This window comes from Aquila chrysaetos, chromosome Z (genome assembly GCF_900496995.4).
Source record: "Aquila chrysaetos chrysaetos chromosome Z, bAquChr1.4, whole genome shotgun sequence".
In the NCBI taxonomy this organism is placed as follows: Eukaryota; Metazoa; Chordata; class Aves; order Accipitriformes; family Accipitridae; genus Aquila; species Aquila chrysaetos.
In genome coordinates this window covers 4,604,526-4,631,928 of record NC_044030.1, presented here as the reverse complement: position 1 = coordinate 4,631,928, position 27,403 = coordinate 4,604,526, and the positions used below count along the sequence as shown (strand labels likewise).

Here is a 27,403-nt window from a genome sequence, read left to right as displayed (position 1 = left end):
CAGGTTAAAAGGAAACTGCTGTCGGAATATGCTAATTCACTCAAAGTACAAGAAAAAGCACGGGATTAAGCAGGACCAAAATGGGAATCCTGCAGAAGACTGCATAAAAAAAGAAAACAGGGGCAAAAGTAAGCAAATAACATTCCTCAGGTATCTCGAGAGTTTAAAAGGGAACCACAGGTGCTGCAGGAATTAAGAGAACTGAAATAACTCTCGCAGGAGTGTGGTGGATCTTGTGCCATGACCCCATCTTTGCCTGGGACATAGGAGGGGAACCTGCTGTATCCCGGATTGCTCCTCATCCTCGGGACAATGTCCAGCCCTCACCTAAGGGGTGACTTTTTATGGGGAAAAATAAAGGAGAATTCAATTTTAAGTTGCACTGGGCCCAACACTGCTACATCTAAATCCAGTATCAATTTGCTTCCGCTTAGCCAGTTAGATATATGCCCAAGTTTAAAAGTCACCAGTTAGCAAAACAAGACCAGGGCCTCCGTACAGATTTAAGAGCTCAACTTGAGGTAGACAGGCTTGAACACTTTGCCCTGTAAAACTCCCTCTCCATGTTTCTAACCACACAGTGGTCTAATATTTACTCACTAAACAAACTATTTACATTGCTAATTCAGATTCATTGCAATTTTGTTTGTTCAGCAGCGGAAACTTAATTTTAAAACCCTTTTAATTGAATGACCTGCTAGAAGTATATTAAAGCAATTTCATTATTTTAAAATTTCCTAAAGGAAAGGTCATTTGCATAGTGATAATTTTTCAATGCACCAGCTGTAGCCATTTTACAGCATTCAGCTTCTACCCCTCCCTTCCTTGCTTCCATTTAATCTTACACCAGGTAGCAGACAGGCTAAAGAGACACTGCAACCATGAAATCTAGTCAAGTAACTTTAAAATAGAGTTTAAAACAGAGTTTAAAAGTTAATACTAGATAACTCCACAGCTTTGCCTTATTTTTTCCTGCCTTCACTGCATGAAACGCCTCATGGAGGATGGGGTCAAGTGTCTGGGCAAGATTTGCTTGTATCCTAAGGACTTTTCTTGTGCCAAAATCCAGGACGCTAAGTTTATGGATGCAGACACTTCAGCAGGTGAGTTTAAGCCCACCTTCCTCATCCTCTTCACTTCACCAGTAACTTACCCTCAATGCGCTTGTATTCTTCAGTCTCTGATTTTCTTATAACCAAAATATGTTTCCTCAATGGTGCTTCTAAAGTCCGGTATTTTCACACTGATGCTGACACGTGGCATTTTTATTTGAGTACGGAACAATGAAACGATCAGTAAATAAATATGTTCAGTCTCTACCAGTTGCACTTTCATCTGCAACAGAACATGCTTTGAAACACATAAGCACCAGGAGACAAAATTTCTTTCAAAGTTTTGACAATTTTATTTTTTATTAAATATATGAAACATTTGTACGTGAAACTCTTAGCATAGCCTTTTTCTCAGATATAATATCCCTCTCCCAGCAAAGACCTTGCAAAAAATAAACCCCTTACACTTCTATGCAGTTGAATCAAATTAAACAGAAGACAGAAGTGAAAACAGGATTGTAGAGACTAAATAAAATTTGAAGAAAGATATTTTACACAAGCAGCACATGCCCTGACCACTTCAAAATTTACTTCTCGGTATTTCAGAGTGATGTTAACATAACCTAATTTCTTTGTAAAAAGCAGAAATACTACTAAATCCACTTAAGCAAATAAGCCAACTTTCAGGGCACTTCTTCCTGCCCTGCCGAAGAGCTGCTCTGTTTAACGTAGGTCTGGCATCAGAGACATCAACAGCTGACTTTGGGCATATTTATTCCTATTTAATGCCTTCCACAGAAGGCTACTTCCTTCTTTGCTACTGCTCTGCAGTGGAGAGATAATACCTACAAGTTTTTTGCGTTGATTGGGAAATTGAGAGAACACAGATGGAAAGCATCGTATTAATCAAAATCTAGTAAAAATATCTTCCCACTGAAAGCAATTATTAATTCTGTAATAAAAATCCTTTTTCTGTGAGTTTAGAATAACTTTGTTTTGTATAGATGCAAACCTCAGAATCTTGTGGAGCTGACAGAGATTGGAGGTTTTTACAAAAAGCAGCAAAAGCTGGACTTGACACGCTTTCTTGAAAGGATAAATTTATGCTGCGGGTGACTTCAGTATGTTTCAACTCTTGCAACAGCTTGTTCTCTAAAATGTATAAGAAAAGTGACTTCTCTAGTGGGAGTAAAGGGAGATGATAAATAACGGTACCATGGAAGGAGAGAAGAAACTAGAGCAAGAAGAAAGCTGGATTTCTTTCATAACCAAACTCAGAACAAAAACAGCCGAACAACACCACAAATAAAAGGAAGCATAAAAAAATCTCCAACAGGCAGACAGGGACAAAACCAAGAAAGCTAATAATATCTAAGGGACAACGGAAATAAGAAGGAAAATTAATAGCTGTCTATTACTTAATAGGGAAATTAAGAAAATAAGCTGCTGGAATGCTCCTTAACTTTTTTGTTTATTTTTCACAATAGCAGGCCAGGGTACAGAAATGAAAGACTACAGAATATTAAGAAAAGTTAGATGCGTTTAATCAGGAGTGCTTGAGGAAGGTCACTGGAGTACTTACTGCACTGGCCAAAAGTGTCACCATACAATTACTGACCAGCCTGTAAAGCTCACAGAAGATGAAAAGTTTCATGGGGATGAAGACAGGGAAATACGACGTCCACCTATAGAAAGTGTGGGGTAATCGGGGTTATTAAACCACCCAAACTTAACTTAAATACCCAGACAAAAACCCCAAAGAGATTCCTAATCAATCTGTAAGCTCCAAGAGGGTGATGCAATAATGAAAGCTAACACAGATCTGCCAAGGACGGATCACGTCAAACTAATCCAATTTCCTTCTCTCGCACAAATGGCCTGATGGGGCAGGGGAAAGTAAGAGGTGCTGTCTTGCCTTTATTAAGGTCTTTGAGGCAATCCAGCAATTTTCATAAATAGACTAGAACATATGTAGTAAGAGTATGAAGCATGTACATGCCAGTTAGGACACGACACAGAAGAACTACTATGAGCATTTCACTGTTAGGCAGGGAGTATATTATGGGGGTGGTGGTTATATATAAAAACACATAGATGTGAACATATATATAATGCATGTGTCTGCGCACTCCTATGAGGACAATACCCTTCAGTATTTTCCTTAGCATCTTGGGGGTTGGACTAGATGACCTTTAATGGTTCCTTCCAATCCAAACTATTCTATGATTCTATGATTGCATTATCTTAGTATGTTTGCATAGAAAACACATAATAAGTCTAATGGACACAAGTTACAATTACTTGGAATTTAAAGTAACTTTGATACATTGGAGAAATTGTCTAAAATTAATATTTTTGGGAAAAAAAAAAAGTAACAAAGTGCCAAGTACTACACTTAATAAAGAAGAAAAAAGCATATATATAAAAATAGGAAATATTTTTCTCTTCCACCAGTACAGCATAAAAGGATCTGGGAATTATCAAATATCCAGATAACAACCAGTGTTGCAAAGCTGTTGCAAAACAAGAGGCAGAGTTAATTGTGAGATACGTTAATAGGGCTGTCTTATTAACACTTGGGAGGTGATTGCCTGGGAGGTTTGAAAGAACTGGGCTTGCAGTCAAGGGCAGGAGGAAAAAAGACCAGGAACAGAGTAGTAGTCTGAACAAGTATATAAAGGGTGAGTAAATGGCTAAATCTGAAACTACAGATACGTGGGGGAGCGCATGTGTCTGGTGCCCCTCTTTGTGGGTGAGGAGGAGACACAAGCACGGGGCAGGGAGATGGCAAGCGTGTGCCTGGGCTGGCCAAGGGTGAAACCCCCAGGTGGGGAGGCTGCTCCGCTGAAAACAACACCCCTCAGCTAAAAACTGTGCTCTGGAGAGCAGACCCCACCATGAAAACTAAGATATGAAAGAAACAATATATACGAGTAAAAAAAATTTAACAGAATATAGATGCTACTAAGGGAGGAAGTCTCCAATTCAGCTGATAGACTTTGATAACAGACAAGGAACCTCTGAATTCCTACTGAAACATCCTAAACCAACTGCAACAGCTTGCTTGAACTACCATCATTACTCATCTATTTCTCAAGCAAGGTTCTGATGAAAAGATAGAGTTGCAGGGGGAGAAGGGAGGATATGTCTCCAAAGTAGAGTTTCTTGACAGTAGCACAAGTCTCAATATAGCCACCAAAAGGTTAATAATAGCAATAATCCATAGAGGAAGAGAACAAAATGATTCTTACCTCCAGGCATTTAAGAGAAGTGGAACCTTAAATTGCCAGCTCAGACACGAAGCCAGTGAGTGCAACAGCAAGTCTCCTCCTGCTAACAATTTCTGCTGCTTCGAAAGCCCAAACTTGGAACTAAAATCTAAATGCCAGTTCTTGATCTCTCATCTAGCTGCTTACCTAAGGAACTCCTTTGCTTTATTTTTAGCTGAGAAGTAAGAATCATAAAATTGTAGCTTCAGAACTAAAAGTTCCAAGTGCTGGAGACTTACACTTCTAACTTTGTAAGACTAACGTTCTGACTCTACTCTTGACACGGAGTTCAATTTGGCATTTTTTAGAAAAAGAATTCCAAGAAAAAGTTTTCTTTTCTAAGATATCATTATGCCTCTAGACAGACAGAATGTAACATTTGTATTTCCTTACTTTACATTTCTTTATTTTCAAATTTACATTACCTTTTTGCTAGATATCAGCAAAACTGTATTTTAAAATCTTTCACCACTTAGAACTTTTTAAAGGCATTAAAACCTATGCAATATAAAAAATGGCTACACATAGTCTGGGTTAAAGAAATCAAGTTTGTGCGTTTCCTCCTAGTCATGTGGCAATCCAGCCACAGCAGTGCCAATCCAAAAGTTCCAAAATTCCAATCTTTAGAATAAAACTGAATTAAACAGTGGTTTATTTGTTTTTCCCCTGGCTCCTTTGCTATCTGTTGATTATCCTTGTATAGAGACCAGTAACTTGTTCACCCATAGCAGCTTATAGAGAGGATGTCTGAAGACAACCCAGTGGAGAATTCACTACTTCAGGTTGCAATGCAATTAGCAACGCTCTCTGTTAAAACCGCATTTTCTACTATTGTGATTTATCTAGTGTCAGGTTCCAGTCTCTGGTTCCTGTTCTGTCTTCCTGTAAGCTCAGAGTCCTTCTCTATGCAGTTTTTATTCCACATTAAGGTACTTTAACCTCTGAATCTTCCCTTGATGCTCTGCAGAGTTCTTTTCATATTTCTCACTAGAAGTCATTTTTCTAGTCCTTAAATCCTCCACTGCTTTCCCAGGTTTTCAGCTGAAAAACAACAACGCGCAACACCTCACCCTGGAGTTTTATGGCATTGGTCCTGCTTATCCTGCGCTACAGAAGACAATCTCCTACTCACCCCTTTTGGTTTTTAGTCTGCATCACATTCACTCCCCACCTCCCAGGTGGTTTTTAGCAGCGTATTATCAAACTGCCGAAATCACCATGTTGTGCTTTCCTGTGGCCAGCAAATCCCTGTCCAGAGCGACTGCTTTCTGTATCTTTTGTTCTGTAAATTGCAGCCCAATTCCTTGATATATGACTCTGCTGTGCCCACCCCCTTCCCCACTTCTGTGAGTTCATGCTGCTTGGGAGATGATAGTAACAGCTTGATCCCACTCCGTGAACAAGACGACAGGGGAACTGGCAATCTGGACAAGGTACAGATGTTTGGCCTGAAGATTTTGATATTTCACTCTTCTGACCACACTGATACCAAAACCAGAGTAGGAGTGGATTAGCATGTGCTCACGCAAGGAAGAAAACTGGATTTCAGGACCAAACCTTGCAGGCATGTCCTATTCCCAATATAACCCAAATGAATGGGAAGCAACTGGACATCTGTGATCCTAAAAGATCCGATATATCTAACTCCAACTAAGAGCCTATATTCTTTTAGTTTCTGACATATGCACAACTGCCTCACACTATACCCCATACAACTATAAAAATGAGCATTTCAGGAAATCACAGATGTTCCACACTCATTGAAAGACTGCTTTCCAATCTGACAGGTGGAGAGAATATGGCCATGGGTTGGTTACTCAGAATCACTGGAAGTGGGCTGTGAATCTCATAACTCAGAAAGAAGGTTCCTTTATTTTCCTTTCAGCTTTCAAGAGAGACAGAATTATGAAGCAACTCCACATTTCACGCACTGAGAAAGCCACCTTTCCCCCAGACCCATTAGGGCTGCACCCCTGGGAAAGCAAAATGCTAACAACCCTCAAAAAACAGCGTTTCAGGGAGGTCTTTAAAGAGATATTATGAGAAGCAGAAAATATTGCAAGATCGACTCCAGAAGAAGTATAACAAATTACTTTCTATTTTTTTAATGTAGATTTAGAGGGAAACTGAATATTCCTCCAAAAGAGTGATCTCCCAGTCTCTGCTGCATGCCTTTTGCAGTCTACCAGTTAACAGCCTGCCTATTAAGAAGGCAAGCAATAATAATTGTGTAATATCTTCTTTGAAAATTCCTCATAAAATCTGAATCAAACCAGCAACATCTTCATTATTTTCTCAGCCCTGTCTGGACCGGTACCAGATGCTTGCCCTCTTGGCTGCAGTACACTCCCACACCTTCCTCTACCAGAGAACATATTCTGCTAAAATTAACATTTCAAAAAGTTGGATAGTCCCTAGGCTATTACACTGAATCCTGCGTGCTTGCACTTGACAGCAGAGGCCAGCTTTGCTAGTTTTCCTCACTGAAGACCTTTTAAATCAGTGGGGCTTTAGAGTGTGAACCTGATGGGTTCAAAAGCAAGACTTCATATAACCCTTGAAATCTAAGGCTCACTTTCATTCCAGGAGCACGCTGCCAAGGCTCTCACAGCAGCAGAGCAGATGAATGTGAAGAGCTGGAAGAGCAGAGCACACATCTTCGTGGCAACCAGGGCTGTGGCTAGCAGAGGGATGGATGCTTTTTTCAGGCAACTGCTCGATTGTCTGAGCTCTCCAGCACTTGGAACACTTCACAGCTAGAAAAGATGCTGTAGTCAACAGCACAAGTAACCTGACTGTGTTCAGTATGGCTTCAGCCGAAGTCCTTTTGAAGGTTAAACACAACAAACTTTGTAGGGCACGGAAACCTAGCCTAGAAAAAATCTTGAGAAGCACCTACACTGTGTCAGCATCCACTGATTAACTGGAAGTATTGAACTAGCATCAACACATTATCCAAAGTAGAAGCATGGACTATAAAAACTGTTGAGAAGAACATGCCAGGCTAAACACCCATTCTACTGCAAAGCCTTGGGGATTGTAGAGTCTCAAGGCAGTCTCAAGCTTCAGGTTGCACGGAGAAAGCAGAAGGCTGAGATAGCTTCTGAGAGACAAACAAATCTCCCACCATAGCTCATTACCTTCCTCCTAACCATGATTTTAAACTCACTCTATTACCTGAGACAGGTTGATCACTTTCAGGAGGGGGTCTCACAGCCCAGATGCCTTGTACACTTTCAAATCCCCACCCCAAAAATCAAGACTGGCTCTTCCTAGGGACTATGGGGCATTTTTCCTCTCTGCAACAGGACTGTCCTTTGTAATTGAAGGAGTCTTTGGTACCCCTTTGGTTGTAGTTTAAGAGAGGCTGTTTTCTCAAGGATTTTTTTACTGCTGTAGAACTACCTGAGCAGTTTTGGCATCATTCATCTGTTCGTGTAGCACACATGGAAAGAAAATCCATGCATAGCTAAATATGATATCCCAAAAATCAAATTAAAAAAAACAAAGGTTACAAGACATAATTACTTTAAGTATATTCCTTGTCAGTGCTGCTAGGATGAAACAAATAGAAGACACCATGTAATGTGTTTTTAAACACATTACTTCTCTTTTTTTAAGACAGCAAATACAACCCCTTTTTAAGTGGTTTCCTATCAGGAAGGGTGACAGTCAAGAAGAAAGGTGATAAATCCTGTGAGTGTACGCGGAAACTCAGAATTTCCTCCACTCACCATGGTGTGCAGCCAACCTTTTCCCCTTAAATTGTTCCCAAATTTTAATTCTGAAACACTCAGAAATGAAAACATTTATATCAAACCTGTACGCCTTTGTGGGTAAACTGCTATTCATGTGAATAAGACATTATCTACATTTATACTAAAAAATTGTTTATTCTGCTGCACCCCAAATGAGGAGGGGATAAATACTCAATTATTTCTAAGAAAGATAAACATTTTAGGCTAGCACAGAAACTGAGAAAAAGTCTGGTTACCACACATTCTTTGGCAAACCTGGAGTTTTTGCACAAGTTGATACAAGTGGGATGTATATTATAGAATAGGGAAAAAAAAAAAATCACACTGATAGACAATAAACATTTATTGATCTTTGGCTTTAGAAATTGTCCTATTTTAGATATGGGATATACTATATAAAATAATGGATTTTTTTTTTTAACCTAGAGTAAATACTGTAAAACAGTCTATCCTTTTACAGTGCGGAAATGCAAGGCATGCAGAGTACATGTAGGGATACTAAAATACTGTGTGAGCATCACTGCAGTAGACATTAAATGTCTAACATGGATCAACGCTTTACAAAGGCAGGCAAGTTGATGGGGCAGTTAATATACAGCAGATATCACAGTTTCTCTTAGATTTGCTGTGGTATTACCATTAGTAACTAACAGATATAAATTTAATTTTAATAATGTGTGCATTACAAAAACAAAGTTAAATTATAACATTTCAACAGAATGAATGGGGAATAAGAAAGTATAATCTTGCTTCACTTTGGAAAATAAACTGATACTAAAGTAATTTAAGCGTTTAGATGACAAACCAATTCTCACTATTTTCACATTAATAAAATGCTGCCTGATACATGGTAACATTAAGCAGGACAAAACCAGCTTCTTAAATACTCTACAGTAAAAAAAAGTAATATAATTTCTTACACATAGTGTAAGAAAATGTTTAGTAAGCTTACTGGAGCAAGTTTTCCGAAACAGCGTACTATATACAGTACAGATTGCTACAGCCACTTTTTAGAGCTAAAAGCTCAAAATGCTTTTATAAGCCTTCCTCGGAGGAAGGCTTCCTTTGGTAGATTTGAATCAACACCATCTCAGCTTACAAGCGCTTCACATTTAGAATGCATAATTAACTCAAGAGCAGGCACCTGCTGTTTCCTCACTGTTTGAATTTCCCTGCTGAACCAGACCAGGCAGGTTTCACCTTCAGCTCTTGCCATTCTCGGAGGTGGGAAAGCAGTTGAAAGGTAAGGGTGGTTTTGCTATTCAATACCCTAACAGCATTCTACAAAATCGGTACAAGGCGTAACTTGTGCCCTTTCTTTTGGAGCCGCTTTGCTCGGTGCCAGCCAGCATGTTACAAGCCGGCTCTTTTGTACTCTTTCTGCCCCATATCCAAACATATGCGGTCAACTTCAGCCTTTCTGAGCTCAAGCAGAACTACTTACCCGGCTGAAGTCACCCCTGTGCCTGCGCAACTGGGGCATAAGTAACACCCAGGGTGTCACTACAAAACTTTTAATAAAGTCAATCCTTTCAGGATTGTGTAAGTCCTTTCCCTCAGTCATCAAAAAAGAAAACCGAATGCATAGGTGGCAGTGGGGTGTTATATTACCAGTCAGGTAGTGGGCAAAGCCGTTAGATTATCGTTAAAGTAACAGGAAGGGAAAAGATTTCTTCAAAATCTTATTTGCCTCCAATGTGTAGTAACCCATAAACACACATGGACATTCTATATGCCAAAAACTGTAAGGAAACAATAATTTTATAGCAAATTCCATTTTAAGGGCTAGCAGTTCTTGCATTTTCTTTCCAAAAGTTAACCGTCTATTATGTAGCAAAATAACTACAAAGGTACATGCAAGAAATTTAAAGCATGTCTTCTAGAGACCACCCACATTTAGGCACTTGTCTACAGTTTACATAAAGAATGCCATGTTACTGTAGGTTGTTTATTATTTGTAGTAACTGTACCTAAGTATTATCCACAACAACTAAAAAAAAAACCCCACACCAACAAATGCCCACAAACCCCCAACCCAAAATAGAGCAACTCCCCTGCTTTTCCAACACGTGCTGCACTCTCCTGTTCACAGATCCCGATAAACCTCTAAAGCATAAAGCAAACGAGACAATTTGTTTTGAAACAGCAGGTAATACAACACCAGTCAGGACAGGTCAATATAACACAACAACCATTTGCCACCATCTTCACTGTGAAACATGACGGTCTTAACACTTGTAAAGCTGCAACTATAAAAATTGTATTTTAATAGTAATTTAGCAGTAAGAGGAAGCTGGAATTTACATAAATAACATCAGAGTCTTTCCCATTTAGCAAATACTGAAATGAAGGGAGAGGAGTCTTCTGTTCTTAGGTTTGTTTTAGAATAGGAAGTATTATGCGCTTTTCACTTAAAAAGAAAAAAAAACCCCAAACTATTAACAGAATAACAACACTGAATTTATGTGTGTTCCCAGCAACAGAGATGTATTTAAAGTAAAATATTTACAACAAGATGTTCCCTGTGCAATTTATAACAAGTCTACCTTATGAGAAATTTTAGACTTAAATTATTTAATAGCATCTTTACATTAATATTTGCTCACATAAATGGGAAGACTGAAACATTTGACAAAGTTTCCTGCGACTGCTATTACAGAGTATTTCTCCACATGTATTCTTCCTAGAAAACCTTACATAACTGAAAACGTGCAAGATTGTTAACAACAGGACAAAGGAATGATTGAAGACAGGAAAAATAAAAACTGTTTGTTGGCACATCAGGACATGGGTATGAACTGTACTTACAAAATAAAATTTTTGGTGCATTTTTCTTTGTCCTAAGTTTTTATCAAAAATACTATAAATATGCATTCTTGAAGCTTAGAACATATATGGAAAGCAGAATTACAATGAACAGAGGAAAAGAGAACAAGGTTGACTTTAAGCACAAGATATTTTAAGCCATGTTTTAAAAAATACCTAGCAGCATCATAAAATAAATAGAAATGGCCTACAACTAAGGTGTTTGTAAAAAGCTACTCTCAAAACTCTACTGAGGTGTTTGTTTTATAAATTGCAGCAGAGTCACATGGATAGCATGTTGTTGAGAGAAATGCTGCATATCTGGATAAGGATTCTTGACTGATGTGTGATCACATATGGAAAAAGTTTGGTATTTACAGGTGGATTTCACATTTCAATATAAAACTGCATACTTGTTAATACTTCAATCTGGACATCAAGTTTAAAAAAAAAATTAGTGTAGAAGTATTTGACTTCTAGTTGCAGGCACTGATATTAATTCAAAAAATGAAAAGATGATCCATGGTACCAGGATTAAAAAACAATTTCCATTAAAAACGCCATTGAAATCAAAGTTATAAAAATACATATACACTGGCATGCAAAACAATGTCCAGTGCAGCATTACTCTCCTGGCAGTCCACAGTGAGAGACTTGAAAAAGTTAAGTGCAGCATATACAGATGTCAGTAAAAGCAGCCTTGAAATAACATCTTGGCCTCACGATCTCTCCCACAGAGGAGGAATACCTTTCAGTCTAGCATTAGGAGATTAGACCTGCCACCCATTTTAGTGCATGCACTGCCAGAGCCACAAAGGATGGCAGACCTTCCTAAAGAAGTTGCAAAAAAATCACTCTGAAGCACAGACTGACTACTCCGCATCAGCTTGCTTAACTAGATCAGACATTTGGCTTCAATACTTGTTGCCCAGATACTCTTTAGAGTAAGTATCAGTGAGGTCAAAATATTGCTCTTCATTTACCATTTGGGATTTAGGACTTAGGCTGCAGATGCTGAAATTAACAGTCTTATTTACTCGTAATGGTAAACATTCATAGTTAATATTTTATTTAGGATACAAGTGACCTGCTGTTGCCTTCCTCTATTAAGATTTTGCTCAGCCACAATAGAAAGGTTCCTCCAAGAGAACACACAATTTTCTTCGGCCTCATTTTCATTCAGTGTTTCCATTTTCACCATGCACTTAATTCTTCAGTCTTAACTAAAACATTCTAGTAACTTTCTAGTGACAAAACGAACTGTGGGGTTAAGTCTAGAATCTTTGTAGCTGACAAATAAATGCACAACTAGTGTCATATGACACAACATGAAGCATAGCATTTAAAAACTGTTTTAAGTCTCTGCAGAAACAAGCTAACATTCTAAAGGAAAACAGGGGCCTTTGAAAATAAAGAGGCATAAGGCCTTTTACCTTGTAGAGCCTTCCAACAGCTTTAAGATTAGATACTATAAATTTTCTATGTGGTAAATCCAAGACCTCTATTACCATTTAGCTGTAGTTACTGTGAAAAAATGCAAAACTTTTAATTGTTCCTTTGAGATTAGCTGAAATTTCTGTACTTACTAACCATTTTATACACTGAGTTATGCTACCTAATTGCATGTCCATGCATCTTGGTGGCATTTTTGTTCGTAGTCGAGTTTGACTTTAAAACCCAGGTAAGCACCCATCTCTATTCACACATCCTCCAGTACTTGTAACTCAAAGAAGGTGAAGAACAACTGCCACAGAAATTAATTTTCTAAAGCATATCCTTCTGTACAAGGATGTTCTCATACCGATACTACCTGGTTTTTCCCCCATTACTTTATCTGTTGATTCTTATGCAAGAGAAGTCTGGAAGAGGGAAAACGTGCAGCTAAAAATACCTCAAAACCTGGCAAATCCTATAGCTTGAGAAGGTATCAAAAGAGGACAAGTGCTGTTGGAGAACATTGCCTGAAAAGTGGAAGAATAGACTTGTTATAATCTATTCTCCTTTTCCTAATCAACTTCTCTAAGCTCAGAAATAGCCCAAGTGTCATGTTTGGACTTCCCTGAACGTGCTGGAAGACTTGGATTTACCACTACCTTAATACTTTGCCTAAAGGGACTTCCATAATAAAAGTGCAGTGTTTAAATAATCATCAACAAGTTTGTTTATTCGTCAGGTGGAATTCAAAGTTATTTATACTACTTAAAGGAACTAGTCCTTCAAAAATAAATTTATACCAAAACAATAAAAATCAAAATACAGTCCTGAACTCATTTAGACCAGTCGGTCCTGTGCAGGGAATGTAGCGAAAAAGCTGTGGATAGGAAAAAGGACTCAAGCTAACAAGTCACATTACTGGAGTGAGAGAGGAAGATCTGAAATGAGGAAGAAAGAAAGAAAGAAACATTGATTCTTTGTCAAAGGCACCTTTCCTTCCAAAATCTCTCAGAAATTAAGTAGATAGTAGGCAAAAAGCAAGACAAAATGTTTAAGAATCCTGAATAACTACTAACCTTTCAGTCATGTTTTACCTGCTTTTCCACTTCTGCAAGATGCTTTCCTCCCCCCTCACCCCCCAGGTGCTGATAAAAGTGTCCATGAAAAAAAAAAGCATTTGCCAGCTCCTGTTTTAAAGAAACTTACTGAAGAAGTGAGCAGATACTCCTTTGAAGTTTACATAATATACATGGAAGTCAGGACTATCAGGGTTGCTATTTTACTTTAAAAGTCACTTTTGAGCATATCAAGTAGCTGTAGGAAGCATTGCTCACAACCATAGCAATACGCTCCCTCTACTTTCACTGTCACCTCACATTTCAAAGGCATTTATTGCTATATTTTAGTTTTTAATAAACCTTCTAGACTCATGTAAGGATTAAATGGATCCAAAGAAAGACCATCCCCACTCAGATCAGATTGCTGACCAGAAGGTCAACCATTCAGTTCTGCGGAACAATGAAAGAGCAATGGCCAGAAGCGTTAACTTAATGTTAGCAATATCCAGGTGCCTATTTTTCACTGTGATCAGTGTGACGTCTGAAGAATAAGACAGCATGAGCTCTTACGAAAAGCTCTGTGAAGCTCAGCTACACACACGATCAATTACCTTTGCTGAATGCAATATTATATAACTACAGTTCACTTATGAGCTTTCAGAATAAATACCTATGCCAACAGAAACTCTGTCACTTAACATTATTTTGAAGTCTTCTCCAGCATCCAAAGTTTATTCCTACGCTTCAGATTGCAGCAATAGGTTATATCTCCTATATAGTGAGCTTCCTGAGCCAAGTTCACTATCAGAATCAAACTGCACTATATTGTTTTATTTTCCTGAATTAAACATTAACATTGGATACCTAACTGTAACTGAAAAACTGGTCTTATTAATTCTATTAGTAGTGATACATCTTGAACTAATAGAAAGTGGGTCCAGTATTGCTGGACCTGTCATATTTTGTAAGATTTTTCCTATGAATGTTTTGAGATCTGAATCTATGAAGTCAAATATTTTTCTTTAGGCCAATTCACACAGTTAAGTCTTTGTCCCCATTAGTTATGAAAACTTGGCATGAAAAAACAAAGCTTGCAGAACCAGTAGCACTGAAATACTATAGTGCAATGAAACTTGTAGAATCATGCAAGGCGTTCTCAGACATCCCAAACACATGCGGTAGGTACTACCTGGTGTACACAAATGTTTCCCTAGTATCAGTAAATGCAATTTAATAAACAAATAAATAATTTAAAAGGCATTCAACATAGTAAGACAGTTTATCACCAGCTTAAATTCTTGATTTTCTGCATTGTTGACAGTTTGTTTCCCCATATGGTAGGTTTGCTACATATTAAATATTTAGTTAAGCTTTTCCATTTATAAATGCTTATTATATGCCAAAGCTGTACACAAATTCAAGAGAAAAAGAACAGTAACATAAAACCAGCTAGTATTAGTTAAAAAACCCACTGACCTCTGCAAAGTGTGGTATTAACTTTTTAAAAAAGCTGCTGCATATAAATTCCCATTCTTATTTTGCAATTACACAAAACATCTGAAAAATTGTCATTCTACTTTGTTTTGCAATGCTTTTATACTTGGAATCTATCCCTCCATTTAAGCAAAACTTGTAAAGTTAATGCTTTGCTCCTCCTTACTATAGCTGTTTTATTATACAGAAAATCTATTTCTGAAGCAAAGAGATATTAGTTATTACTATATGGCCAGGTTAACACAGATTAGAGTGGCAAAAGATGACAATCTGACAGAGCAAAAATTTCAAGATTAACAGTTTAAGTAGATCTTTTCTTCCAAAAGAGCCTAAGTTCTTTAGTATAGCTAAGTACCTTTGAAGAGGCACCAAAAACAAATAGCCCTTTCAACTGAACTTTTAAAAAAAATTTAATTTTCATTTCAAAAGGGATCTTGAAATTACTAGATACACATACATCCCTCTTCCATGGCCCTGTAAGATACATTCAGTAATTTAAAATAAAGATTCCATATTTTATAACTTCATATATATTATATATTTAATATATAATATATATTTATATGTACATTACACAGATACATACACTCTCAGTCAGCAGGATTAAACTGTTTTGTTTTGAAATGGTTGATTGGTGTCACTAATCTTCTTTTATTATTCCATGAATCCAATGGAATTTATCTATTACCTGAAAAGAAGAAATTTAAAAGATCCAAATGGAATCTGTGGATCAATATTAGCACCAATACCGATGGCCATTACTTCAAAATGACTGCAGGGACTGAAATAATATATTTATAATTTTCCTCTTACTGCACAAGCATTCCTGCAAAATATTTAGGCAGCAATACCTGTCAGGTCCATACATCTATTCCTGTTAAATTTAAATTTTATACAACTTTCCTTACTGTAATATACAGTATCTCTTTTGTCCTGTTGGATTATTTCATTTTTCATAGAGAAAAGTGATAGATAGCTATCCAACAGAATTTTTTTAAAATCCCCTCTCTCCTTTCATTGTATGGCTCAGTTTCAAGATTTAATTGATAGGCAGCCACCATCACTATAACCAGTATCCTTCTAACACAGTTCAGTCACTGACTGTTGATGCTTAAAACACAAAGTTTTGAGGTTGGCTTGCTGTTTATGGAACCAAGATACTCAGAGGTCGTACCTTTTCAGCACACTCACCACCACCTGCCACACAATAATATCAGTCAGACCCGATACTATAATTCAATTAGTTACCTACCATTTGGGTAACAAAAACAGCAAACCCAGTCACGATTTTAAACTTTATAAGAATATTCACCCTGAGAACACAGAGGAAGTGTTTAAAAAAAATTGATATGTTTTCTCTCCATATATAGTTTTCTTCTCTTCTCTTCATCTCCTCTTGGGTAGCTGGGTTTGTATCTAGTATTTGACCTCACACTTGCTTTGTCAGTTGACCTGTTCACGCCACAGTCAGGTACTGGTGATAGAAAAGCCCAAAAAGGCTTGTAGAAAAGAGGCAAGCAGCAATCCACCAGGTGAGGAAAGACAGGAGTCCCCGGAACAGGAGAGGAGTGAAAATATTCTTTAGGCTTCCCAAAGCCATTGTTATTTGTACTACAGTTACTTTCATCTTTCCATCAGCAGGTGGAGACTCAGAATAAACTGAACTGGGAAGCAGACTGTTTTCTACTGGAGTGTCAGAATTCAATTCTGGGTAGATGCCCCAAGAGTAATTACCTGTTAAAAAGAAATGAGCAACAGATTTTTGTAGAATTAAATTCGATTTTTGTTATTTCTATCACTCTATAGATCATCCTATATATATTTTTCACACACACACACACAAAAAAAAAAATTGAAGTTCTTATAACTTAGTAAACACTAACTGTATTCATCTGCATGGCTTCTTGATCATACTACTAACCTATTAGGGTAGGATTCATCTTACCTTTTGACATCCTAACATCTACATGTGATACAGTTGCCTTGGGACCCCTGTCAGTGCTGGGTACAATTCATCTCACCAGATGTAGATGTATACTCCAGAACAGGATGAATCACAGCCTAATAAGGCCTATCTCTTTCCATTGACATTTTGCAAAAAGAATGCCATGACTGCATGGCAGGCTGTGAAAGACAGCCCTCACAAGAAAGAAAGAAAGAAAGAAAGATAAAAAACAAAACCAAAAACAGAGTGACAGCAGATATCCCAGTAATAAAATGAACCCCATACCTCACAATTTCCATTCAAAAATCCTACTTAAGATTGAAAAGCTGAAAAAAATTCCTTTAACAGATGCTCATAAGGTTAAATCAACAATGCTTTATACAGATCACTTCTAAAATACTTTTAAAAAGACAAATATTTCAACAGAAGTAAACAGCTTAATTGGTTGTATTACACAATTTCTCAGAAATAAATCAAACAAATTAGCATATCATTGAAAGATGTCAAAGGCAGCAACACAAGAGGACTGCTTAAAAGCAGCACATCAGTATGTTTTAAATCGCAGGAAACTACAATGTATTTCTGTATTGCAAGTACCTGTACGTTCTAATTCTCTTTAGTAAGCTGAGAATATAAAAGCTCTGTGTAGAACAGAACACATTTTTGTTGATCCAATTTTGCCTACCTAGTGTTTTCAAGAGCAGAGTTGTGTGAAGGAGCATTACCAATGGTGCAACATACTGCAGTGCAATTACACAAAGATAATAGAATACCCGGGCCACCTGGGAAAACAGAAGAGAGTAATTCATGAGTTCTGGCTGATCAAAGCAAACCTTTATGAACATGTCTAGGAAAAACAAGCAATTTATTAAAAAAACAGTACTTATGCATTAATCCTGTTTTAAAAGTTTTCTAGCACATCTTGGCATGTGACATATTATCTTCAAAAGACCTAATGAAGAAATCCCTATAATGAACTCTACTTTCAGGACATTTACAAATCTGAGAGGAAGTGCTGAAAGGAAATAACTAAAAGCATCAGTTCTGTTAAAACAAACAGAATCAATTTGCTTCTGCAAACTACATGTCATCATTCAAAAATTCCTATTTCAATACACCAGAATCAAAGCTAAATATATATTTAATTTTTAAAGTCCACAGTGATTTACAAACTAAATCCCACTTCAAAAATGAGGTAGTAGTCACAGTCCAAAGCCTCATAAAAAGTAAATGAAAGTTCGGTTAATATTGCAGTCCTTTTTCAAAGGCAAGATATTTTTAAGATTTCCAACTGTGAAACACCAGTATTTTAAAAACAGTGACAAGATGATTTTTCATTAACAGTTGATCTACAACAGCATTTAAATGGTCTTTATTTCAGGTATACATTATGGTTCACTGAAATCCACTCAGATTTATCCCTCCCCCTGCTCCCAATTTGTTCCATCTTTCTCAAGAATGTCACATTATGTATTTTATATAAGCTATTGACCTAAAAGACTAGACCAAGTAAAGAAGGAAAAAAGTCATAAAATCAACAGCAAGCAAGCAATGAAATAAAACTAACTGGATTTTAGAAAAAAACAGAATACAGAGTGGCAAAAAAGATAAAGGCAGACATGACATTTTTGGAAATACCTCTAAAACCTCAAAGGGCTTCGTGATGAGCAAGCATCAAAAAACTAACACAAGAAGAAAAAGTAGTAAGACACCGACAGAAGAAAAAGCATGACACAAAAAATATTGTAAGGTAATTGATGGAATATGATAAAAAGAACAAATTAAGAAGTAATGATCACTGTAGGATGACAGATAGGGAAGACTTTACTGGCAGAAGTTCCAGAAGAAGATAAAGCAGACATGGCTAGTAAAACAAGACAGGACTTCATTTAATGGCTATGGCCTTCTCAAAGAGAAGATATGGAGATACTGGATAAATGGATTTAGGAAACACCACATGAAACGTTATTGTTGTTTTATAGATAGGATGAATGCTCCCAGAACTAAAATTATGCGTTCACAGCAACCAGCACAGTTCTATCCTAACCAGTTGCTTCTACCTGTATTTCCTAATCTTTTTTCTGAAGCAAACTGCTACCCACTTTGTTTGTAAATAACTACTGCATAGTCCCCTTACAACCTCCAGATATTCAGTGAAGCCAAGGGCAAGATTATAAGTAATAGTGACAATCCTAAGAGAGGAATCTGTGTCTTATGGCATACTTCAGTATTCCTCCTGCAATACACCCCAACTCAGCAGGACCATCAGGCAGCACTATCATGCAACACTAGAAATGTTAGCTTATTTTGCAGGCAACACACAACACCATTCTACAATAAGCTTAGGAATTTCTAATTCTTCAATTGGTTGATGGTATGTTTGTTTGTTTGTTTGGGGTTTTTTTTGGTAAGAAAAGTAGTAAGTCAAAGAAATTTTCCCTTTGCCACAGTAACAAGATGGGCAGACAGTTTTTTAACTAGGCTAGTGCACTTGAGAGTGGTCTGACAGAATTAAACATGTCATTTTATCCCAAAATATAGCCACCTTATCTTGAATTTTGCCTCAATTTAAAAATCATAGTTGGGATTAGGCAACAGTATTTTAACCTTCTATCTAAATTCAACTTCTTTTTTTTCCCATGTTGTAGGTACAGATCGCCACTCACCCTGTGCCCTCCCCAAGATCTATTCATGCTGGACAGAAACACATCACATTTGTACATATCTGTAAAGAATAATTCATGAAGGGAATTTTTATAACAACTTCTGAATAACTTAAGACAAGCCATCTGCATAATACGGGTGATACATCTCTGCATATTTTGGTTTGCAGAATTTCTCTGCAATGGTGCTACTTTTATACGAGATAGAGTTTAGGAAGCTTCATTCAGATTTCAGGTCTAGTGCCACAGAAGACATAACAAACTGGAAAAAAACATTTGTACAGACAGAGCACTCCAAATATGCAACCTCAGTGCTACCATACTTACCATTTTCTGTAAATCAACCATACTTATTCTGCCAGCTTCTTTCTTCATCTGATCCACACTTTTCTGGGCTAAATTCAGATAGGCCTGTAAATGATGACGCATCATAGCCAACCGTAAAGCACACAACAGGATTATAATCCACAACCTCACAGTGTCAAATGTATCTTCTGATATTCTGTGGATTAAAAAAAAAAAAAAAAAAAAAAAAAAAATAGGGTAATGCTGTTTTCCAAAGGTCACTCTACTACTACAGAGTTGTTTATATCATCTGTAAAGAAACATTGAAGCATATCGTAAAAAATACTTAACGCACAATCTACAGTTAGGAAGTTCACGTGCAAGTAATATTCACTTTTGCCCTCTGCTTCTCTCTCTACTGCTACTTCCTAGTAGCCCTATTACAGCATTAGATCCAAACTAGTATCCATTTGTCTGTAAACAAGAACAGCTCTTAAATGCTTAAATGTTGAGTAATGAAGAGAGGACACTGAAAAACAAGCTTGCTCAGATAATTACAGGTTTTGAGACACCCAGTTCTAGAGAACAAATGTGTACTTCAGTTACCTTAGATACTCTGTTAGAGCACAACCCTCACTTTAAGATAAAGTGAGAAACAAAATGGAAGTACAACATATGTATATTTGCAGTGTTTTATCTAATAGTTCAGTGGTCATAGAATCACCTTAGAAGTATAACTTTGACCTAGAAAGCAATAAAAGTCTCTGCCAATTGTATGTTTCAACTCTATTTGAGTACTACTATTTCGAATTATCTAGACTAATAGTGACAATGACAATCACCTATGCTACTTACACAATATTTATTTCAGATACAACTCTTCCTGAAAATTTTTTCCCTTTTTATGTTTTAAACATTTTAGCTATCAATTCCAGACACAATTCATCCACACATAGATCTTAAGACAAATTGCTGAGGTCAGTTCTCATACCAATGAATCTCAACTGTCCTCAGTGAAACCATTCCTCTCCTACACCAATATGTAAGATACAGGATTCCAGAAGGTAGCAGTGTGGTGGTATACCACCCCTAGGAAGAACAACCCATCACTGCCAAGGAGATGCCAGAAGATAACAGCTTTTTGGGAACCACCACCTTAACATTCAACACTCTGCAACTAATTCTCATTCTTCTGAAATAAGAGAAGCTCTTTAGAGCTCAGCTGCAACTTCCACAATACCTTTGACAGCAAATGCTATTAAATTTTAAGTCTTTCATGTTTCTGTGACTTTCACAGGGCACTGCTTAGACTTATGGTTTTGTTCTCCATACCCCAGAAAAAATTTTTAAAGGGAATCTTACAAAGGGACGCTCTCTTTGCCCAAAGGTGGGTTCATAATGTAGTCCTTAGTGATTGGTTTTACCCACAGTAGAACCATAAATAAAGGTGCCAAGAAGTTTATATGTAGCAATGTTCTGAAAGAAGAAAAAAAAGGGGGGGAAGTTATTAAATACAAACAATTACCATACTGTTGAAACTGGGGATACAGATTCAAAAGGAGAAATCCAGATTTTAAAATAGTCGGGAGAAAGGTAAATAGGAAAATTACTTCCCTATTTTATAGGTATGACTTATGTTTCAACAAAACAGTAAAATTACATACTGTGAAATCATACAGGTTGTGGCTTTAAAAAAGTGCTCTCAGAATACCCGAAAACTTGATTTATTCCAAACAATCTAACCAACGGAGCTACCCGCATTATGTCACGCTATAGTAAAAGACAGTTGTTGAAAATTTCCATATGACAGCGTAATACCAAACTGCACTAGCTATTGCAGTTTTAATCCAGAGAGTCAGCACCTCAGAAAATTATGGGAAATATGCTGCTATATTAATATTTTTTTGGTCTATTAAAAATGTACCCAGAATAATTTCTATTATCTATACAGACCAGGGGAAACAGTTCTGAGAGGTCAGATTTCCCAGTTTAATGAAGATTTTTACTTAGGAACCTTGACTGAATAAAACTTGGTACTTACATTCAATTAAAGATACTCAGATAATTAAAAAAAAAAAAAAAAAAAAGCCAGCACAGATACTCCACTTTAAAAGCATTGTATGAAACCGCACAGTTTATGTAAAAGTAGTACTCTTTTGTAATCTTTGGGTACAAAACAGACAACAGAATTTAAAAAAAGGAGATAGTTTTCTGGAGTCTTTCCTGAAATTAATATCTTTTTCATTTCTGAACCCCATATTCCAATCATTTTTCATTACTAAAATGAAATGAAAACAGTTGAAGTCTTCAGTGCTGCAGAACTGGTGGTTTTGCCAGTGCAATGCATCCTCACTAACAGAATCAGCTTGTCTATACTTCCATCTCCAATCAGAGAGCTTCTACACTATAGAAAAAATGAGGTAATCGAAAGTTATTCTGAAGAACACAAGACCTGACTGATTTCAAACTACCAAGCTTCCTAAAACCATTAAAATGTTTGCACGTTTGAAATGTCATCACACACACATTTAAATCACTGGTTTCAGATGAAGAAATAAGCACTGCTAGTTATTCAGTGTTGCTAGGGAACACGACAGCATCAAAGAACAGTCCAAAGCATTCCAGTACCTTGTGAAAGCATTTTACCTGAGCTTCTACTTATTTAAGATATCCTACTGAGTTAATGGACTCGAATATGCCAAAGGGTGGCAAGAATCCCTTTCTGTTTGTTTGAGTACAGGGAGAAAGGCTGAAAGACGCTTGAAGCACGCTCTGGAAAATGAGGGAACGTGTATGAAAATGGTACAAATTGATTAAGAGGAGTCCAAAATATATGCAGGGAAGGATATTGCTGCTAAAGGAAAAAAAATCAAACCAGCTATCAAAACCAAAAGATACACCAGATTATTTTTATTCTGTTTACAAAAAAAAACGCCAAACGCAAAAAAACTTACTCCCTATATACATAAAAGAACCACATTAATCATTTTGAACATATTAGTGAAGTGGTAGTTAATAATTAACTTTTTTTTCTCTTTATTTTTTTCTTCTGTCAGCATTCCCTGTAAGTTAAGTCTCCCATTCTGTAATGGAATGGGAAAGGGAGCTTGTTCACTCTGTTTTCTTCTTCTGTGAGTTTTGGGGCTTTTTTTCTTTTGTTGGATTTTTTTGAGGGAGCTTGGGGGCTGGTGGGTTTTTGGGGCAGCTTTGGGGATTCAGGGGATTTTGGGTTAGTTTGGGATTTTTATTTGGTTGGTTTTGTTTTTTGGTTTTATTTCCCAAAAGTAGACAATGTATTTGCAGAGAAAGGCATTGTTTTCCTGCAGCCAAATTAGAGAGCTTTGTATCAGTGACACATCATCCTCATTTACTACTCCCCCTTAGTCACTGTCAAACAACTGCAAACAGTCAATAATGATCTACTCATCGATAAAAACACATCACTAAGGGCAAATACTGATGTCTTCAATTAGAACCTATCATTTGACAATGATTCTTTGTCTATAATTGCATTACCTAATTACAGTGATATCTGACGAAGTTTTAATCCATTTAACATAATTTTTATATTGTTCCAGCTGAATAGTCAAAGTATCAGTAGACTTTTGAAAATAATTCTTGGTGTTGGTGTTGAGTTATCCTCAACAACCAGTTCCAACATCCTCTAAACTTTAAGTTAGAGAAGACTTATTTTTCATAACCCCATTCTAGTGGATATTAATTACCCTTTTAGTTCTTGATTAATGAACTTCTGTTTCAGAGATGTTATGTTTCTGCCTAGGATCTCATGTCCACAGATCAGGAAAGGTGTTGGAAAATTAGAAGATACTTACAGAAAAGGCACAAGAAATTTTAAAATATTGAGAACCATAAAAATGAAAAACTAAGCAGTTTACTTAGCTGAAAAGAACAGATTAGGAAGTGACCCAGTCACAGTCTACACAGACAGAAACTTAACAGCAGATACAGCAAGCCAACAGCTTGCAGCTGTACCTGGATGCATTCAACTACAAAGAGTGCAAGTATAACACAAAGTACTTGGTTATAAATTTACCAAGAGTGAAGGACCCACTTTAAACACAGATTAATTTTTAAGATGGGCATTTTTGGGGGAAAAGAAAAAAGAACGCAGTTTGAACATAAATAATTTTTGTATCAGAAAATATAACTGTTCTCTCAGGAAAGTGACCAGACTAAATGATAACAATGGCTGGTGCTGCAGAATCTGTCATTAACATGTATTAAACATCAAAGGTCAAGATCTATGAAAGACATTTGGAGTTTCCCCCTCAATCAGAGAATGCTGAAGAGAAATAGTTAAATCGGAGAAAACATTTTACTACCAAACTCAAGGATGGCTGAAAAGAAAATATTCCTTTAAATTGGTATAAACATCTGACCTTTACTAAATATTCTGGGTCTTTTTTTCTTTGTATCTTACCCTAAACTTATTAAAGGCATGACGCCCACCTGGAGATGCAGGTGGAAAAAAAAGCCTGTGGCTGCACCTCTACTTCCTGAAAGTTATCTTAACTTCCAAAAAGATATGATGGGAGAAAGGAAGCAGTAAGCAGAAACATCCATGGTGGAGCTCTTGCAGGAGGAAAGGAATGCTCCTTTAATTGGGACTCTAATTACAAGGCAAAGAATCTAACAGACTGGCAGAGCACAGGTTGAGCAGAAACAGGCAGGTGGCAAGTCTGCTCAAGATACAAAAAGCTGGCAGCAACAGAAGTCTTAGTCACTACCTTCTTGTTGGAATAGTTTACTTTGTTTATTTTCAGACATTAAAGATTTAAGACTGAGTAGCATATACCTATGTGCATATATTTTCTCTTACTGTGTTATTTTTTCTGTTGCTAAATTCAGAGCATCCAGATGCATTTGAGCCAGTCGCAAGCCAGGGAATGTCAAAAAAGCACCAATAAGTGAACACAGAACAGCCAGGAACAATTTGAAGGTTAGTTTAGACACAGGACCCCTAAAAGAAAAGAAAGGAAATAAGCATTTTCTTGGGGAGGAAGTTGGGGGGGGTGGGGTATCAGAGAATACTTTCAACTCAACAGTATCTAACATTTAATTAAAAAAAACAAACAGTATTCTATAGTCTTCCTCTGGAATACCAGCATTATTACAAACCCACCAGGAGTTAAAAATTTAAAAAAAGTCACCTATTTATTTCCTAGAAAAACAGAAAACCTAAGCTACTGCCTATAAGATGTTAAGTTTGTTAGTAGAGAAGAACAAAAAAAAAATAATAATTTTATATTGTAATTAACAACAAATTATATAACAGAAATAGCTAATAGAATTAATTTAATGATTATGTTTTCAAGAGAGGAACAGATGCATCATACGTTTAACTGGTCAAACACAAAGTGGATATTTAAGTTACACTACTTACATTCTATCTTTATCCATTAAAAAGCTCTATCAAACTGTTATTACTGCAGTTTTTCACAGATTTATCTAAGACATACATGTGGCCAATTAATGTGTCTCTTCCAAGTCATGAATATAGTTGGTTTTAATGAACTATGGAGTATATATTAAAAAAAAAATTACAGAAAAAATATCCAGTAGAAACTAAATTATGGAATTAACGAACACTGGATTACACAAAAAAACAAGTGACATGTAACTAACACAGATTAAAGAGGCACAAAAACAAATCTAGTTATCCACATGAGTTTCAGATTCTTTCTTAATCTACGTCATATAAACTACCAAGAGACACCATCATCAACTCAATTGCTGCTGTAAACAGCCAAAGCACTGCAAAAGTTCAAAAATAAATACACACTTAACAGGAAAATTAATACAGTAGTGAACTTGCAATAGCTTAGGAAAAACAGGGTGAAGAAAGGCTAAAAACCACATGGGATTCAGTTAAGGGTTTCCCATGAGTTTACTCATAAATGACCCACTAATCTAGTTTGAGGAAACTTCTGTTCCTCAAAAATAAAGAGATTCCATAGCTTCTCCATGATACTTGTGAATTTCCAAGCAAGAAATTCAAAGTTGTGCTCCCACTGTGATGACATACCCCATAAATGCATTTTAGAGCTTGTGTATAAGGAAAGAATTGCAACAGAAATCCATTTTACAATATACAAAGGCTGTCTACGACAGCAATTGTGTATTTATGTAACATCACAAGCTATGGCATGTTCCTTTGACAGTCTATACAAAAGTTGGATGTCCTGTAGCAAGCAGATGTTATTGCATAATAGGAAAACACTGTCACAACCTGAAAACAGGACTGAACACCAAAATTTACTCCTAATGCCAACTTTATCACAAGCTCCACCTGTAGCTTTTGCACACTCATCCTCTTGCATACCACTGGAATGGCAAAAAATACCTATCACCTGTTTTAAGCAATCCTTGCAAAGCTGAAGGGAATTACCATGAAAAAAGTGTTTATAGTTTTGAACTCAACTTTATAAACTACAACCAAAATGTCAGGGTAGAAACTATCACCAAATTAAAAAGAGAAAACACAAATGCAACTTAAGTTACTTGTGAGTACTGATGAATTATTTTCATTAATCCACCTCTTCACATTATTATAGAGTTTTTAAGCACGTACAAGAGCAAAACATGCAAGACAAATGCTTGCTAAGAAAATCCAAGTGGTTCAGTTATAAATACACACATAAAACAGACAAATATATTTCCAGAAACTTACTGGGATTCCAAACCCTGCTTTTCAAGAAACTGCATAGCACTTTCTGAGAAATTCGAGAATCCTGCAGAGACACATATTATTATATGTATTTTATTGCAGTACAAGTGCAGAATCCCATTTCTGAAATAAAATGCTAGGTAACAGGTCATCTTTTAAACAAATTTTCATAGGTCTAGCATAGCTCTTTCATGTGCTAATTAGTAAGCCATAAGGCAATAAAACTTGATTATTAACATCCCTGATATTTGTACACTTCAGGAACATGAATAAAATTAACAGTATTTTTTACAAACATAGGTATTTCCTTTTTTTTTTTTTTTTTTTTTCCACTAAAGGAGCTTCACTTTACTATGAAAGGCAAAATAGGTTACATGTAAAACTGGAAGGCAAATATAATTAACATAACAAACAAAGGCAAAGTTTACACTATTTAAGAGTAAACAGGGAAATACACAGGATATCCCTCAGAATCTGCATTCCAAAGCAAAATTTCTTATGACATATATGACATATAGAGTTTATTTTAACACAGATATTCTAAAAAAAAAAAAAAAATCTAAAAGACTGGAAATAAATTTTTCACGTCTTGCAATCACGAGAGCTGTTGCAAACACTAAAGAAAGGAGTTACCTGATTCCAGTCCAAACTCTAGATAGTTTTCTGTCACAATGAGAATTGCCATTGCTTTCACAAAGAAGAAAAAACCAAAGGTGACACAGACTGATCTTTCACCTCCATCCTCTACTTTGAAATAATGGGTAGTCAACGAAAACAGTACCTTACTACACAAGAAAAAGGTCAAGGAAAATTAAGTCTGTAAAATAACTATATTTAAGAATTATGAAGCTGTATTTTGGTCACCTATACTAGGGCTGTTCTGTAATGTGCAGGTTTTTTTAAAAAGTAATATGTGTTCAACCAATTTCAGGTTAAAATTACAGAATACTGT

At 36.5% G+C, this 27,403-nt stretch overlaps 1 protein-coding gene across 4 annotated transcripts in view; it reads right to left on the bottom strand.

The window, feature by feature from the left end:
* Nucleotides 1–1,381: 1,381 nt before the first annotated feature.
* Nucleotides 1,382–27,403, bottom strand: part of TMEM161B (transmembrane protein 161B) — a 57,467-nt gene continuing 31,445 nt past the window's right edge. For 2 of the 4 annotated variants that reach the window (XM_030004618.2, XM_041121017.1), the window contains exons 6-12: nt 27,085–27,236; nt 26,455–26,515; nt 24,604–24,744; nt 21,126–21,239; nt 19,806–19,980; nt 17,501–17,597; nt 1,382–16,604 (exon numbers count right to left, since the gene is read on the bottom strand). In XM_030004618.2, coding sequence (XP_029860478.1) covers nt 16,327–16,604; nt 17,501–17,597; nt 19,806–19,980; nt 21,126–21,239; nt 24,604–24,744; nt 26,455–26,515; nt 27,085–27,236 — 1,018 coding nt within the window. In that variant the 3' untranslated portion in view covers nt 1,382–16,326. The remainder of the gene's footprint in view (nt 16,605–17,500; nt 17,598–19,805; nt 19,981–21,125; nt 21,240–24,603; nt 24,745–26,454; nt 26,516–27,084; nt 27,237–27,403) is intronic. The other 2 variants (XM_041121018.1, XM_041121019.1) reach the window with 2 other exon arrangements.